We start from the raw sequence: 18,121 nt of genomic DNA on the forward strand, positions 1-18,121 counted from the left end.
GTGTCCTTCCCTCATCTGCACCCCCCTCTTCTGCTTATTAAGTCATGTCTCAGGAGTTCCAAAGCGTTATTGTTTAATACGGGAAAGGGAAATAGTCTGCTATAATGAGGACAGTAGTACAACCCCTCCACCCCTTCCTCAGGCATAAGAGCACAGATCTTGGAATCAGGTAGACCTGGAGTCAGATCTCTTCTCTACCATTTATTAACATTTTGATCTTAAGCAAGCTCTACAGCCTCTCTGAATTTCAGTTGTCATCTCTAAGATGGAGAACACTATTGCCTACTTTATAAGCATTTTATGAGGTTCTGTAGGATTTCAATGAGAGAAATACTTTATCTCTATTCCTGGCATTCAATATGTTTGTTGTTGCTATTATTATTATTATTATATTTATCAAAAAATAAAATAATAATATTAAATTGTATTTCCCTAAATCATTTGCATGTTCCGTGTTTGCCAAAAAATATGTCATTTGGGGCTAGGCTTGCTTTCCGAGCTCTGGCTCCTCTGACTGCTCCCTGTATCTATTGTATACAGGTCATGAAGTGGCCAAAGAGATGAATTCATGACTTTTTGTCACTTGCAATATTTGTAGTCTTCTATGTAGTTGTATTCTAATGCTTTTCTATTCATGAAAAAAAGCAGTAAGAATACAAAGTATGTTGTGTGTGTACTTGGAATCGCCATTTAGTGTACCTGGGTGTCATCACTGACTAAACAATGTGACACTCATAAAAGATTTATTTGCAAGTTATATCAACAAGAGTGGTAAATACAATTAAAGGTGTGATTTATTGAATTTTTTAAGATCTTTTTTAAAAATGTAATAACAGGTTCATGTTGTTTTCTCTTTAACAGATGGGCTTAGGACATGAGCAAGGATTTGGAGCCCCCTGTTTAAAATGCAAAGGAAAATGTGAGGGGTTCGAACTGCACTTCTGGAGGTAACGTTTTGAAAACCACAACCACAATAGTAATTCCTGCTTTTTGTCACTGCTTCCTCAGACAGCAGAGATCGCTTACAGGCTACCCAGCATGGTTGCTAAGTTGTGGATCTGTTATATTCTTTTCTAAGAAGTAAAGCTATTCTGACTTCCCATCATTATTCGAGCTAATTGGGCCATAGTGACTATATTTAGAATTGTTTGATTTATTTGCTGTTCTTCAGTTTTCCTATGAGACTGAAATACTGAATACGTTTCTTTTCTGAGTGGCAAATAAGTTTGTGGTAATCTTGAAGGACTATTTATTAGTTATTCTTTTGTTAAAAACGTATAACTGCACATCTCATCTGTACATTTGCGATAAACAATAAATATGATGAATTGAGCAGTCATGTCCTAGTTCTCAGGAAATTGACTTGAATCTAGGTCTTTTCAAAATTTTCAGCTGTAAATTTACTACTGAAAAACTTTGAAACACTTGAGTTTAAAAAAATAATAATTCATCGCCATTGTTTTGGTTTGAATCAAGTGCCTATATGTGGAGGATGAATGTTAGTGGATCAAAAATGTGTATTTTGTATAGCTCTTATTTGCATGTTTTTAAAAAAGTATTATCATACATCATATAAACCTAAAATTGGTATTTTAAACCTGTTCTTTTGAAGAACATAAATGTTCATCAGTGGCTGTCAAGACTGTAATAGTAGTTTATAAGTCTGTTCAAAGTTAGAATTAGCACAATATTGCTAGAAGAAAAATACTAAAATGATCAACCATACATTATTAGGATGGAAGCTGCCTGTTGGAATGAATCTTACTTGAGAACCACTTTTGTACTGCGTATTTCCATAGGAAATGCTCTAGAATAAAAAATGTCCTCAGCTATTGAGGCGGTATACAGTGCAAGTTAAAGGAGAATGTAAAATAAAATTTGGGATATTAGGCTCTTTTAAAAGCTCATTTATTTAGTAAGTTTTAGGAAACAAAGACAGTTGTTTTAAATAGTGAAGGCAAAGGAAACCTTAGCCCTCCCCAAATGATGATACAGTTCTTTATCTGGAAGGAGCTAATATGTTCCAGGGAATTTCAAAATTACAGGACTTTAATAGCTCTTCCTTGTGCTACCTCTTCAAGGGACATAGCAGTTTGTCAATATGTCTGTCACGTTTTAGAAAGGTAAAGTCACCAGAGACAAAGTAGTTTTCATGGATTAGAATATTTCAGCTCCTAATGTGAGCGCGACTCTCATTTGTACTCAGTGAGTTTTGTGGAGAGCTGCACTGCCCTCTGCTGGGCACAGTGCTTGCTTCACAGTCTTAAAATATACTCTTTTTAGTTTGACTATACATTTGCCAAAAACTGCTGATGAGATTTTTAAAGCTCATTCCTAAGTGATGGCGTCTTTTCTCTAAATCAGGTTAGTTTATAGTAGTTCTTATTTGCTCTATGTTATTTTTGTATTGTAGATAACTATCATCTGATATTTTCAGATAAAAATGTCAGATAAGAACAGATATCTATGACATGAAAATCACTTATTTATTTTAATTTTTCCACACAATCTCATCTCCTTACCTGGGTATTGTCTGAGAATCTGCTAAGAGCCATAAAATACTAGGGCTTTGTCATGGCCTCCAATCTAACTTGGGTTTATATAGTCTGTCCAAATGGTGTTACTTAGTAGTGCTGTCTTATTCCTGGCATTCCAGATACATTTCTCAGAATTTTTGATAATTCCTTGACCTTTTCACCACAGCTGGAAGGCTTGAGGGTAAGTGCCTTTACCTCCAGATGAGCCATTTTCAGTACAGTCTTTGAAGACCTTTTACAGACTTTCTAAGGCTGGTTGTCCTGAGTGTAACAAAGATTCCAGGTCTGGCCCAGGGCCACAGAACTTCAGGGCTGGGACTGAAGTGGACATGGGGTCTCAGGATCCTGTCCACTTAGCTTCCTCCTCCATCTTCACGGTGACCCTGGACTTCTGAGACCCTTAGGGCCTCATGGAGCACATTGTGAAAATCAGAGCCTAATTATTCTTCACTGTTATCAGTCTGGCCTTCTATGCAGCCACAAGAACGGTCTTTTGAAAATGGATACTATTATGTACTTCCCAATAGCTTAAGAACCTTCAGTGTTTTCCCACTGGAGTTGATCCTTTAAGCAAAGTCTTTGGCCTTTGATGTTAAACCTCAATATCTGGCCTCTGCTACTGTTCCAGCCTCCCCTCCCATTTCAGGCACCTGTGCTTCAACTACTTGGACACATGCTATTTCCTGAAATTTCTGTGCCTTGTCTCATGTTCCCTTTGCCTGGAAAGACCCTCCATCTCACCACCTGGAAACAAAAAGTCCTTCCTGTTCTCTTCAAGTCTTAGCCCAAGCACTATCTCTGAGAAGTCTTCTTTGCTCCCTGTATTAGTCAGCTCAGGCTTCTATAGCAAAATACCATAGACTGGTGGCTTAAACAGCAGAAGTTTATTGTCTTACAGTTCTGGAGGCTAGAAGTCCAAGATCAAAGCATCAGCATGGTTGATCAAAGCATCCTCACCAGAACCACTTCCTGTTTTGTAGATGACCACCTTGTGACTGTGTCCTCACGTGTCCTTTTCTCTGTGTGTGTACATAGAGAGAGAGAGAAAGATCTCTCTCTTCCTCTTGTTATATGGCCACCAGTCATATCAGATTAGGACCCCACCCTTATGATCTCATTTAACTTTACTTTCTAAAAGCTCTGTCTCCCAATACAGTCACATTGGGGTTTACAGCTTCAACATAGGAATTTGGGGAGGGACACAGTTCAGTCTATAGCACCCTCTTTCCCTGCTCCTGCACACTCCCAAGTAAAGTAAATCATTTCCCCCCTTAGCACCTTGTACACTTGTAGGAAGCCAGGAAATAAATACTCAGACCTCATTTTCTTCATCACTTGGACTTCGTGCTGGTGCTTTCCATTGCTGGGGACAAGGTAACACACTGCTGCAGTCCTTAGGGGTCAGCCTCCTAGGGCACAGCACAGGGTACTGTGCAGAATGGATCTAGAGAGTGAGTGGAAGAGATCCAACAGGCGTGACTGTCTATTCAAGGTGTGTCTCGAAAGTTGTAAAAAGCTGAAAATGAACTGTTAGATGTATGGAAGTTTAGAGTGGGACTCCTAACTTAGCTAGCCAAACCTCATTTTACAGATCAAAGAACTAAAACCCAAGGGAGTTAAAAATGACTTGTTTGAGCCTATTAGTTATTAATAAGAGATATAATATATGAACATCTTCTGTGTCACACACCAATAAACACTTGTAATAGTTTTCTGTTGCTGCATAACAAATTGCTACAAATTTAGCAGGCTAAAATAACACCTGTTAATTAACTCAATATCCATTTATGCTTTAGATCAGAAGTCTAGGCAGCTTAGCTGGAGTCTCTGCTTAGGGTCTGAAATCAGAGCGTTGGGTAGGTTGAGCTCCAATCTGGAAACTCTGGGGTCAGAATCTGCCTCCAGGCTCACTCCTCAGGTTGGTAGAATTCATTTCCTTGTGGTTGTAAGCCTGAGGTCCCTGTTTCCTTGCTGGCTGTCAGCCAGTGGCTGCTCTCAGCTTCTAGAAGCCACTCACATTCCTCAGCACTTGGCAAACTCCATCTTCTAAGCTAACAACATTGCTTAGAATCCTTTCTGCACCTTCGATCTCTCTGAATTCCTCTCATGCTCCCAGCCAGAGAAAATATTTTTTAAGGGCTCTTGTGATTAGATTAGGCACACCTGGATAATCTCCCCTTTTCCATATAAAGTAACATAATAATAGGAATAACACCAGGGGTGAAGGTCATGGGACCGTCTTAAAATTCTGCTTCCTGCTTTATTTACCTGATTGTACCTAATCCTCATAATACTTTTTGAGATAACTGGTAGTATTCCTGTTTTATATACAAGAAGTCAAAGACTAAGAAAGTTAAATAACTTACTAAGCAAGGCTTATCGATGGCAGAGCTGGAATTTGGACCCAAAGCTTGCCAAAACCTCCCTTATCACCACCTTTCTACAGGATAGAACAGAAACGCAGAACCTTCTTTACACTCTCCTGCCCAGTGAACTGTGGACTGCACCAGACTATCCACCCTACATGTGGCACTTTTGCGGCATAGATAGACATTTTGGTGGACAGTGATATTTTAACTGTGAGCTCTCCTTTTTTTTCAATGCACCAGTAATTACAAGACCAGAGAAAAATAAAAAGTTGAGGAGACCTGATACTTATCACATAAGAGCTACTATCTTCTGGGCACACTTTTAAGTAATATTTAAAGATAACAAATATTTATGAAATGCAAGAAAGAAACCCAAGATATCAAAGAGTTTATAGCCAATTATTTCATATCATTGGAACCACAGGTCATTTATCATATAAGTAATAGAATTATTCATTTGTCTTATCCTTGATAAATCCTTCCAATAAAAGAGTTACATTTTACAAGAAAAGTGTTACTTGAATATAGCATACATCTGTCCGGAGAATTTCTGATTGGGTTAGAGCTGGCTGAAAACTGAAAATTCCCCACCATAAATGGATTAATGCTTGTGCTGAATTCTATAACAGAGGCCCACGCTTAAGTCCATATATGTGTATCCCTGTTGTAAAAGGGCACCTTCCAACTCTTTTAAATTATTGGTTTATAGCAGTGCCATGACCATTCCTTTAAATCACTGTGACTGCTGGCAGCGTGTCAAAGCACTCCAGTTGCTACTACTTGCCTTGGAAAAATAATAATTTTTACAAATAGTACTACAAAAATAATTTCTCTATTGAGGGGATGAGGGATAGTTTCTTGACTGCTTTCAGCTTGAAACTGTAAATCTACTTTTCTGAGGCAATGCTTTCGGTAAATTTTGGTACTCTCTCTCATGGACTTAACTCAAGAACTCTGAAGTTGTAATGTAAAATTTTGAGAATACAGTTCTGATTTGTCATGCATATTAATCTTTGCATGTGTATGTGTTAACAGCATTAAACATTTTTGTACAAAAACTTTTTAGTACAAATAACTCTCCTCCTCCCACATCTTAGAGCTTCCCAGTCTACCAGTCTACCCTCACATCCTTTTTAGAAAGTCATAAAAAAGACTGTTTTAAACTAACTTAACTCAGAATTCCCCCACACACACACCTTTTTTCCCTTCACACAACTTTAATTAACATCCCATGGAGAGCTTGGGGAGAATTGCTTTAGGGCAGTTTAGAAGATTTAGAGATAAGACAACTGTGCTAAGTATGGGAACTGATTTATATACTCCCCCAAACTGCTATTGAATTGGAATAGCTCAAATAAATTTAATAAAAATAAACTATTTAAGTCTACATATATCATCAGAAGTTATGTGGGAATCATCTGAGGAAAGATACCGTACAAACCTTACAAACATAGCCCCTAGCACATGGATACTAAGCTCACCTAAGCCCTGTTTTTGTTTTGTTTCAGGTTGGCATAAAACCAATTTTTTAAAGTTCCTTGTTTTCTTAAAAGGGATGGAATCTGGGTTATTTTAGACTGAAATTAAATATATATGTCCCACTCATCCTCATGCCTTCTCTTAGATACAAAGATAATGGTATCTCTTTCTTCCCTAATTCCTTAACAAAATTCTCCTTTTAATAAATTTATTGGCTAGTTTCCAGATGACTTTGAAAGTTCTTAAAAGATATTTCTAAAAATAAAATAATTTTAATTTAAATATGGGAGATTCAAATATAAAACACTGTAGACTAAAATCCCAAGAAAAGGATTTAAAACATTTTTTTAAACCTAGATAAGTAGTAGATGGCACACATTTCCACATGGATAGCCCTTGGCACCTGGCCCAGATTTTATGGGTTTATTTCTTGCCTAGTGGTTTGTAGCTGTCCCTTTTTACTGTAGAAATGGAGCTCTGGTATTAGGAGTCTGGAAGGGATGTGGTCATTCCAGCTACTTCAGTGATGACAACTCTGACTAAAAGAACCATCCTACCCTTCTTGAGTCACATTCCTGCCAAGTGCTCTGTTACTGCAGGTTACCATGCTGGGGTAAGGATGCAGATGAGGCTAATAATATATTGGAATTTTAAAAACTATCATGAGTCAATCATAGGTTTTCCCCACTTAGAAAACTGATAATCAGACATAGTCTGACTTCTTTAGCTACTTCTTTTTCCCTCATCACTGCTGCTATTGGTGTAGTGTTTTAACCTGATTTTTCTTGCTTTAATAAAGGTATTTCAGGTGGATGAAGGGGTGGACAGGGAATATAGATTTTCTCAGAATGTAAATATTCCAAGAATAGCCAAGATGAAAAATAAGAAAAAATATAGAGATGGCTATTATATCACTGGTTAATATACCTCTTTTATATAACATTTTCACAGTAAATATAATTTATTTAACCATGCTACAGCTTGTCGTAGTATATATAGTTCATGCTTTAGAAAGCCCACAGGCTTTATTTCACTTACTCCTTTACTATTTGTCTTTCAGATTCTAGAATCTAACTCCCCTCATTTCACAGCATACATGTTGTACTGGTGTAGAACTGGATAATAAACATTTCCAAAGGAACTCCAGTATTCATCACATCCTTGTAAAATTATTACTTCCTTCTTTAGTGAACCACTTTGCTAATATTAGGATGCATGCCATAGTTCACAGCCATATAAGGATCTATTTATCTATATTAAGAACTAAATTCCCAACCCACCTCTTTACCCTCAGGAAGGTGTGATTTAAAACTTGATCCAAAAGCAATGTGATAGTTTTATGAATAATTATCTTGTTTTTGTTAACCAAAGAACAAGAATGAAGAACATACTGTAGTGGAATAGTATGCTCCTTTCCACTAGATGGAAGTATGAGATAACCAGATGTAAGAGGCTTTTCTAGCTGAACTGGAATATGCAAACTCTTCAGCGAATTCTTACCAAATAAAGAATTCTGACCAGTGTGTGCACAAGGGAAGTATTTAGCCTCTCCACCTTCATATCTCTGACACTCTGTCTCTTTCTTTCTCTCTCTTTCTGGGACTGTATAAGTCAGATCTAATGTTTTCAGTTTGCATACCTCACCTTAAGAAAACAGGACACAAAAATCAATTATTATTTAATAATTTGTTATTTGGCAAAGAGTTTTTTAGTTGTTTTGTTTTTTGCTAATTTTCTGATGTAGAGAAATCCAATGATTTATATTAATTTTAAATCCATAAGACTTATTAAACTCTTAATGATGCTGATACATTTTTATATGATCAGTCATAGCATGTGTGGTTAACAACAACAGTTTAGTTTCTTCCTTTCTGATGAATCCTTATGACTTGTATTTCTTTGAACTTTCTTACTGCTCTGATTAGTACCCACAGGACAAAATGAATGAAGTCACGATGGCAAGGTTGCTTTCTTGCTTTAGATCCTAAAATGAATGCACTAAGTGTGATGGATGCTGAGTCTTGTGGGTTTCTTTTCCAGAAACCCTTTCTAAAGTCCTAATTCCCTTCTACAGCTAAAATTACTTTAAAATGTAATCAGAAGAAATGTTGAAATGTATTGAACCCTTTTCCTATATCTGACGGGAAGCAAACATTTACCTTATCAGTTTCTGCTGTTATCTTTATTTTCCTTCTTTTTTACTTTAGGTTTAGTCTGAATTTTTCCTAACTTCCTGAATTAAACACTTAGCTTATTAATTTTTATTCTTCTTTCTAATTTGAGCATACCGTAAGTATAAATTTCCTCCTCAGCATCCCTTTAGTTGTGTTCTACAAGTTTCAGGAAGTAATATTTTTGCTTTCTTTTTTCCTAAAATGATTTTGGTTTTAATTTCTATTGTGATTTTTTCTTTCAACATTGAATTTTTTAAGAGGCTTTTTAAAAAAAGTACTTTGTAGTTACGTTTTTGCTGATGATTTCTAACATAATTGCATTCTGTTCAGATAGTGTGGTTGATGATCTTGGGCATTTATTGAGCCTTGCTCTATGGCATAGTAGACTTTTAGATTTTCAAAGTGTTTCAAATACTTATAAAAAGAATGTATGTTCTCCAATCACTGGATATGATATTTTTATGTGTCTGTTAGATCAAGCTTGATAATTGTGTTATTCAAATATTCATTTCTAATTTTTTTAGTCTCACCATAATGATGGGTTTGTTCATTTATTTCTTATAGTTCTGTTACTTTTGCTTATATATGTTGAAGTTAGGTTATTAGGTTGTATTAAGTTCAGAATTGTTATATCATAGAAGTGTTTTTAAATGTTTGTTACAATGAAGTGACTCTCTTTAATAGTCATTAAAGGAAAAAACATTAATTGTATGATATTCATATAGGTATCTAACTTACATTTTGTTGGTATTTGCCTGGTTAATCTTTTTGCATCTTTATACTTTCATCCTTTCTGTGTGTTTAAAATTTAAGCGTTTCTTACAGACAGCATATTGTTTAATTTTGTTGTATTATCCTTCTGAAAGCCTTCATCTTTCAGCTGGAGAAATGGGTCCATTTATTGTGACTGTTGATATGCTTGGGTTATATCAACCATCTAATTTTTGCTTTCTGCATGTCCTAATTGCCTCCGTTTATTTTTTTCTCCTCTCTTATTTGACTAATTACATTTTTATACTTTAATTCCTTTCTCTTTTAGTTTAGAAATTACATTTCTTTCTTTAGTTACCTAGATATTTTAACATACATATTTAACATCTAATGTTAATCTATATCTTCAGTATCTTCCTGAACAATATAAGGATATTAGAATGTTTTTTTAAAACTCAGATTCCTCCCTCTAACTTATATGCTATCATTGCCCTGTATTTTAGTACCAGTATATGTTTTTACCCCACAAAGTCTCTCCACTCCTCTGTTTTCCTCTGTCACCTTTTCCAGCTTCTGCTCCTTTACCAGACTCCTTCCTGAGTCCTCATTTTCTTCCTCTGCTCTTCCTCCAGGAAGTGAAAGTGACCTGTTCAATTAATTCCCTGACTTCCGGACTTATATTTTCTATCAGGCTACAGTTTTTAACACTAGATCTATATATCCTATAATCTACTTGATATCTTTACCCTGTCTCATAGGCATTTCAAACTTATTATTTCAGTTTTGGATAACTTTCACCAACCTTTTGCCCCATACCTCAGATCTGTTCTTTTGCTTTTACAATCTAAGAAATTACATTCCTTTCATCAACTTACTCATCCTGGAAACCTGGGTTCATTTTTTAACAGACTGGACCTTCCCTTCACCATCACTATATCCACAAAGTTTAGTCAGTTTCACATTCAAGGATATCTTAAATTTGTTCCTTTCTTTTTATCTCCAACGTCAAATAATCTAGTCCAAGCTATTACACATCTTACCCAGGCCAAAACAATAATCATCCAAGTTGTAAATTCCACTTGCGAAGTAGCAGTAGAATCCCTGTTATTTAGAACCTTGCCATTGCAAATTGGATGCACCATTGACATGTTAACTGGTCTCCCTACTTTCAGTTATGTCTACCCCTAATTCATTCTCCATGTGGCAAGTATACAATTTTTGAAAATGATCTAATCATGTTATTCCATTACTTAAAAGCCTTCAGTGCCTCCTGATTGCTCTTATAATGAAAGCCAAATTTCTTAATGTGCCCTACAAGTCCCTGCATGATCTCAGGCTTGCCTACCTCTCCAACCTTGTCACCACCCCATTTACTTACCTCACTGTAGTCATACCAGACTTTTCTGATCATGGGACCTAAGGGCACAATCTCTTTCCTAATTCAGGACCACCACAAATACTCTTTCTACCCAGAATGTCTGGAGGCTTTTATTCTCCTTTCATTACCTCTTCTCAAATACACACACATACACAATTCACACCTGTTTTACACATCCTTCAGATCTCAACCTAAATGTCACTTTCTTATGGAGTAATGTTCTTATGGATTCCTCTCCTCACCAGTTCTAAGTCAAAATTATACCCTCTCAAAGTATCCTGTACTTTTCTTTCTTATCACAAATGCAATTACAGGGGTGTGTGTGTGTGTGTGTGTATGTGTGTGTATTTGTTTAATGTCTGTCTCCCCACCAGGTGGTAAGTTCTAGAATGTCAGAGACTGGGCCTAATTTTTTCACTATTATGTCCTAGTATCAAGTTCATTGCTTGGCACATGGACACTCATATACATTGCATGAATGAAAGATTACATGCCAGACCAGTCTGGGGAAGGGAGTTGGTGTCCTTCAACTATAAGAAGGCCAGAGACTTTATCTGTCTTCTTATACATAAGGGAGCGCATGATAGGTGATCACTAAGTGTTTGAAGAAATAAAAGAAGGGGGAAGGAAAGGGAAGGAAAGAGAAAAGAGAAAGGAAATAGAACATGAGAAAAGAGAGGAAAGGAAATTGGAAAGGGGACAGAAAGGAAATGATAAAAGCTAAACCTAAATCTTGGATTACCATCCTTGATCAGAAAAGGATGTATCAACCTCCTTCTCTCTCACTTAGGGACAAAAACAAAAACAAAAACAAAAACCCATGGGCAATGGCTGTTATCATGCAGTAAAATATGAAACTGCTTGCTGTGATAGTTTTTTGGTGATTTTGTTTTATTTATATATCTGGTTGAGAGAATGAGGAATACCAGATGGAGTTATCCTCAGACATGCCCCCTTGAGCATGCACTTTTTAATCAAAACCTGACTTTTTTCAAAGTCTTATAAAGCAAAGATGCATTTATATGTTTCCTTGTTTAAATTTATGGATGGCTACTTGTAATCTCCTCACCCTCCCCAAGACTTGACTTTGCATACCATTATGTGGAATATTTGTAAAAGTATATTTTGAACTATATATGTATGACTGATTAGATCTAATTAATCATTGCCTACTTATCTCCAAAATTATAGAAAAATATGTCGTAACTGCAAGTGTGGCCAAGAAGAGCACGATGTCCTCTTGAGCAATGAAGAGGATCGAAAAGTGGGGAAACTTTTTGAAGACACCAAGTATACCACCCTGATTGCAAAGCTAAAATCAGATGGAATTCCCATGTATAAACGCAATGTTATGATACTGACCAATCCAGTTGCTGCCAAGAAGAATGTCTCCATCAACACAGTTACCTATGAATGGGCTCCTCCTGTCCAGAATCAGGCATTGGTAAATAATAAGGGGGAGGGAAGTCCCGGTATTAAAGTTCATGGGCTACTTATTTAGGGCAATTCCTTTAGTGATCCTAATCGACCTCAGGTCTATTATTTTTCTGGGGTCCCCATTACTTTGACTTACAACTCCTATTGGTCTTTTGAAAGTAAGATTAGATACCTCATAGAACTTTTGACTACCTAGATAATCTGTGTTAACTTTTTCAAAGAAATGGTCTGACATTTTTAATAATTAAATGAAAAACAGATGTTTTGTATAAATCTAGTAACTTCTATGTTACTCTTGAGAAGATTTCTCTTAAGATAGTTAAGAATATCTAAAGAATAGAATTTTCTTTCATTTTTTATAATTCAAAAGATGTTCAACACTATTTCTTTTACTATGTAAGGCAAAAAAATGCTATTTTGTGTCAAGCTACTTCCACTAATACAAAAACTAGAGGAGACATTTGGAAATCTTTTAAGAAGGTTAGTTAAATCATAAGAGTGAATCTTGTGATATCATTTTCTTATAGTGATGAAAATACTGATGATCCTTAGACCATTCTAAACATGCTGCCTAAAAAATTGTATTCTCTTGCAACTATACAGTTGTGTTTTTTTGGTTTGTTTTTTAAAATTTTTATTGGAGTATAGTTGATTTACAATGTTGTGTTAGTTTCAGGTGTACAGCAAAGTGATTTTAGCACATGTAAACATTAAAAGAAACTGGAAAAAAAAACTTTAATTTCATGAAGAAAAATGTGTTCATTTTTACTGACCTCAGTCTAGTTATTGTACCATTTTTAACGTGTTAACATCTCAAGATATTAATATTATGAAGATCAGTTGTTAGTAATGGATAAAACTGACTTCTTTCTTCAGTATTTTGATTCTAATGAGTGTTGTAAAATATCATTTATATGATGGCCAAGGCATCTCCCGGTTAACACCGGTCTCCTTGTGGTCTAGGCCAGGCAGTACATGCAGATGCTGCCCAAAGAGAAGCAGCCAGTGGCAGGCTCAGAGGGGGCGCAGTACCGGAAGAAGCAGTTGGCAAAGCAACTCCCTGCTCATGACCAGGACCCTTCAAAGTGCCATGAGTTGTCTCCCAAAGAGGTGAAGGAGATGGAGCAGTTTGTGAAGAAATATAAGAGCGAGGCTCTGGGAGTAGGAGATGTCAAACTACCCCGTGACATGAACGCTCAAGGTCCCAACAAAACATGCATTCCTGGAGGGGATAGAAGCACCACGACAGCGGTAGGGGCCATGGAGGACAAATCGGCCGAAAACAAAAGAACTCAGTATGTAAGTGGTAACAGTCACGATGTTGGGCCAATTGGTATATTTTACAGGTTCATTCCATTTCTTTGAATGGCTGGTAGGGGGGCGGGGTCGACGGGGAGGAATACAGTTACTCTGTTTCCAAAAGGGAGTAGATGAGGGAAATAAATTGAATTATAATTCAGTTTAGGCTTATTTTAGAGAATTATCTACCATGTTTGAAGCCTTGGTCTAAAGCCAGGTTTTCTGATTATCTGTTGCTGAAGATAATTGTGAGTTTTATGTATACATAGCAGTTAGCATTGGTGTCGTGCTGGAATACAACATACAATCTAGAGTCTGTTTCTAAACATAATTTTGATGTTAATTGTCTATCTCTTCCCATAAATAAGAATAATACATGCTTAGGTTAATTCAGTTTTGCTTGTGAGAACATGCCTAAAATTCAAACTTAAATTTATGTGGATATATGGTCAATCATACTTTTAAAAAGTCTCTCTAGAGAGGGATATTGAAGTCTTTTTTTTATGCCTTGAAAGTAGAAGCAAATTGTGACACAGATGAACAAAAAATAAGAACTAAACTTACTGTAACGTGTTTCTCACAGATCCCGTTAGCACATCAACCAACAAGGCTTGGTCCTGTATTTAAAAAAAAGAAAAAAAAAGTACAGTAATTTCTAAAGTAGTCATTTTTGGGAGAACTACTAAAATTGAAGTGAAAATTACTATTAGCCTTTTTTCATAAGCAGCTTTAATTCAGAAAACAATGCTCTGTTACACATAGGGTGCAAGAATTAGGTTTGGAGAACCTGGAGAAAGCCTAGAGATTCCTTTTCACAAATACTAACACCATATTGCCTACATGGACAAATTACTGATTTCAGTAGAAATTATTTCTCTTGAAAGTGGTTTCTCTGAATTCCTACTAAAACTGTTGATGAGAAATGCCAGTCTTAGGATGACTAGATTGTTTTGGCTGGTTTTGCTTTCAGTCCTGCTACTGCTGCAAACTGAGTATGAAGGAAGGAGACCCAGCCATCTATGCTGAAAGGGCCGGCTACGATAAACTGTGGCACCCAGCTTGTTTCGTCTGCAGTACGTGCCATGAACTTCTGGTCGACATGATTTATTTCTGGAAGAATGGCAAGCTGTACTGTGGCAGACATTACTGTGACAGTGAGAAACCCCGGTGTGCTGGCTGTGATGAGGTATGTTCTCTGAGGCCACCTAAATGCAGGCTCCTTTTTGCACCCTCCTTCACCGTGGTAACCAGGCCACCCTTAGTGAGAAGGTAAGATGAATTAACCAAGCATTAGTTGCTTTATTTATATCCAAAGAAGTTGAATGAAAAAAAAACTTTTAATTTCAGTCATTCTGAGTGTCCATGTTAACTGTGTTACCTAATGAAATACTGTCTAGAAAAGTAAAAGATTGATTTGAACTAAACTAAATAATCACCCAAGTTCAAGCTTTCTGTTGTTTTCAGACTTCACACCCCAAAAAGTTGACTGATATTCCTTGTGGATCTAAATCCCTTATTGGTCTAAAGAACCTAGCTTGGTTATTTGTAGTAAAAAGGAAAAAACATGATTGATCTTATTTTTATCCTCTTCCCAGCTGATATTCAGCAATGAGTATACCCAGGCAGAAAACCAGAACTGGCATCTGAAACACTTCTGCTGCTTTGACTGTGACAACATCCTAGCTGGGGAAATATACGTGATGGTCAATGACAAGCCCGTGTGCAAGCCCTGCTATGTGAAGAACCACGCTGTGGTAAGAGACATCTTGGGATGTGGTAGCCTTGACCTGCCTTATTTAAGCCTCCTACAAAGGAGAAACAGAAAGCACTACTCTTAAGTAGGAAACACGTGATTCCTACCATAGGGTGTTAAAATTCAGGTAATTCAAAACAATACATGCACTGACTAGGATGAACCACCTCAAGATTCTACCTGTGCAGTTTACACTATAAACTGCTACTTGATAACTAGCCACACTTTCAGGTCTTTTCAAGTAAGAAGGCTCAGGCTAAATGACCTTCCTCAACCCACCCACCCTCATCTCTCAGGAATTCCTGACAATCACATTAAGAGACCAAGGGTGTGGAAGATTAGTCACTTTGATGTAATGCTGGACAATCTTGTTGGTTTCTTCATTTGTTATAAAATATTTAAAACAAAAACTTTAGACACATTGATTTATAATACATATAAACAAGAAGGTGTATGAACTATCTAGTGTTTTGGAGCTCTCAACTGGGTAGTTTTGTTTTCTGCTGTAATATTGCCAGTTATTCATTTATTTTCTTTCTATACATGTCAAGCTAAAGAAGAAAATTTTGTGTGTTTGTGGGTGTGGATGTGTGTATGTCATATGTTTATTTGTACATAACATACATGTACACTGAATGGTATGTGGAATGTGTTAATGTTCCATGATATTAGATTATACATAAATTATGACATGACAGAAGCCAGTTAACTACAAGTTATATTTTTAGTGCAAACTAATTATTCTCAAACACTGTCAGTGTTTTTTGACTGAGTCCTTAATTACTTTGAACATGATTTTCATTTACTACTGTCTAGAAATTAGTGGTGTTAATAATCTCATGTGTCATAGGTAAGACCGGTAAAATTACCACTTCAAAGCTTTAGTGAGTGAGGAAAAATCTCTTTTTTTTAAGCCTATTATTTAGAGCAGTTTTAGGTTTACAACAGAATTGTTAAGGAGATACAGAGATTTCCCATATCCTCCCTACTCCCCTCACATGCATCGCCTTGAGCATTATCCACGTCACTCACCAGAATGGTACATTTTTTAACAAGGGTGAATCTACATGGACATATCATAATCACCCAAAGTCCACAGTTTACCTTAGGGTTCACTGTTGATGTGTATTCCATGGGTTTGGACAAATGTATAGAATGGACAAATGACATATATCCATCACTGCAGTATCATACAGAATATTTTCACTGGCCTATAAGCCCTCTGTGCTCTGCCTGTTCATCTCTCCTACCTCCCTGTCCCCTACTCCCTACCCCTGGCAACCACTGATCTTTTTATTTTCTCTATAGTTTTGCCTTTGCTAGAGTGTAATATAGTTGGAATCATACAGTATGTAGCCTTCCCAGATTGGCTTCTTTAACTTAGTAATGTGCATTTAAGGTTCCTCCATGGCTTGACAGTTCATTTCTTTTTAGCTCTGAATCGTATGAATGTGCCATAGTTTATTTATCCATTTACCCACTGATGAACATCTTCCAAGTTTTGGCAATTACAAATAAAGCATCCATGTGCAGGTTTTCGTGCGGACATAAGTTTTCAACTCATTTGGGTAAATACCAAGGACCATGATTGTTGGATTGTATGATAAGAGTAAGTTTAATTTTAAGAAACTGCCAAACTGTCTTCCAAATTAGCTGAACCATTTTGCATTTCCACCAGCAATGAAAGAGAGTTCTTATCGTTCCACATCCTTGTCAGCATTTGGTAGTATAGGAAAAATCATAAAACTTTTTTTTATAATTGCTAATGTAAAATCTAATAGAATACACTAGAACCAAACACACTGCTTTGGAACTTGCCATCAAGACTTTTTGCCGTGGGGATATCTTACAAGTACTGAGTCCTGTTTGGACTTCCCCTGTTATTTCTCACCGTGTTCCACATATAGACCCCGATTAACAATTGTTGGCTATGAAGGTTAACAAGAAGAAGGTCATTCTCAGTTGTATATCTCTGAGGTTGTCATTCTCAGTTTAATCTGCCATCTGAAGCAATGCGCTGAGTTTGTTCTAACATGAAAATGTTACCATCACAGTTCGATCTCTCATCTTCTTCTCTTATTTGTATAATTGACTTAACAGGTATGTCAAGGATGCCACAATGCCATTGATCCCGAAGTGCAGCGGGTGACCTATAACAACTTCAGCTGGCACGCGTCCACAGAGTGCTTTCTGTGCTCCTGCTGCAGCAAGTGTCTCATTGGGCAGAAGTTCATGCCAGTAGAAGGGATGGTTTTCTGTTCAGTGGAGTGTAAGAAGATGATGTCTTAAGAGGAGAGTACCAAGCAATATTGAGCCATAGCTAACCAGAGGGGTCTGCATTTCTACTGTAAAATGCAATTTGGAAAAACAAAAGGAAAAAAAGAAACTATAAAGGAAACCAGGAGATTTTGTTCAGTATCTTTCTTCGATGTTTTTCCTTATTAAATTTTTCATATCAATTTTTAAAACCTGCTTTAAGCATTTGATTTTAAAAATGGTAAAGAGTTTTACCTTTTCTTGGCTTTCCAGATGTAAAATCTTTTGAGTTGGAAGCTTGGGTTTAATCATTCTTCATATTCCTGCCCCCTTTGTGCCAAACACAATATATATGAAACACTTAAAAGTTAGTATTTGAATGGAAAGATGAGCATTTCATGTTCTATATTCTTTTTCACTTCTTGTATAAAATGAAAAGGAAATTAAACTTGCCCTAATGCCAAGGTTCTACGTTTATTGCCTCGTCTTATTCACTGAATTTTGTAGTGATACACAATGAATTCTTTTGACAGAGAAAATAGAAATGCAGCATAGTATGATGAGCCGTTATCATTTTAATGCCTATGCATTTGCTATTTCCTAACTTAGGCAGAGGTGGCTTTATTGCATATCTCTATTTTTTTTATTTGCTCTGCCTCTCAGTATTCTCTTTTTAAGCTGATGACCTCCATCTGTGGCCTTGAATATTTTATTGTCACATGTGGCAT

The 18,121-nt window shown here is 36.5% G+C and overlaps 1 protein-coding gene across 1 annotated transcript; it reads left to right on the forward strand.

Moving 5' to 3' along the window:
- Nucleotides 1-861: 861 nt before the first annotated feature.
- TES (testin LIM domain protein) lies at nucleotides 862-17,524 on the forward strand (the record flags this gene model as incomplete). The annotated part of the gene is made up of 6 exons (XM_079711140.1): nucleotides 862-947; nucleotides 11,840-12,092; nucleotides 13,049-13,384; nucleotides 14,355-14,570; nucleotides 14,980-15,138; nucleotides 17,238-17,524. The coding sequence occupies 6 exons, from the start codon at nucleotides 862-864 to the stop codon at nucleotides 17,424-17,426; spliced, it is 1,239 nt and encodes a 412-aa protein (XP_079567266.1). The 3' UTR covers nucleotides 17,427-17,524.
- Between the last annotated feature and the right edge of the window lie 597 nt (nucleotides 17,525-18,121).

The sequence above is a fragment of the Hyperoodon ampullatus genome, assembly GCF_949752795.1.
Source record: "Hyperoodon ampullatus genome assembly, chromosome: 9".
NCBI classification, from domain to species: domain Eukaryota; kingdom Metazoa; phylum Chordata; class Mammalia; order Artiodactyla; family Ziphiidae; genus Hyperoodon; species Hyperoodon ampullatus.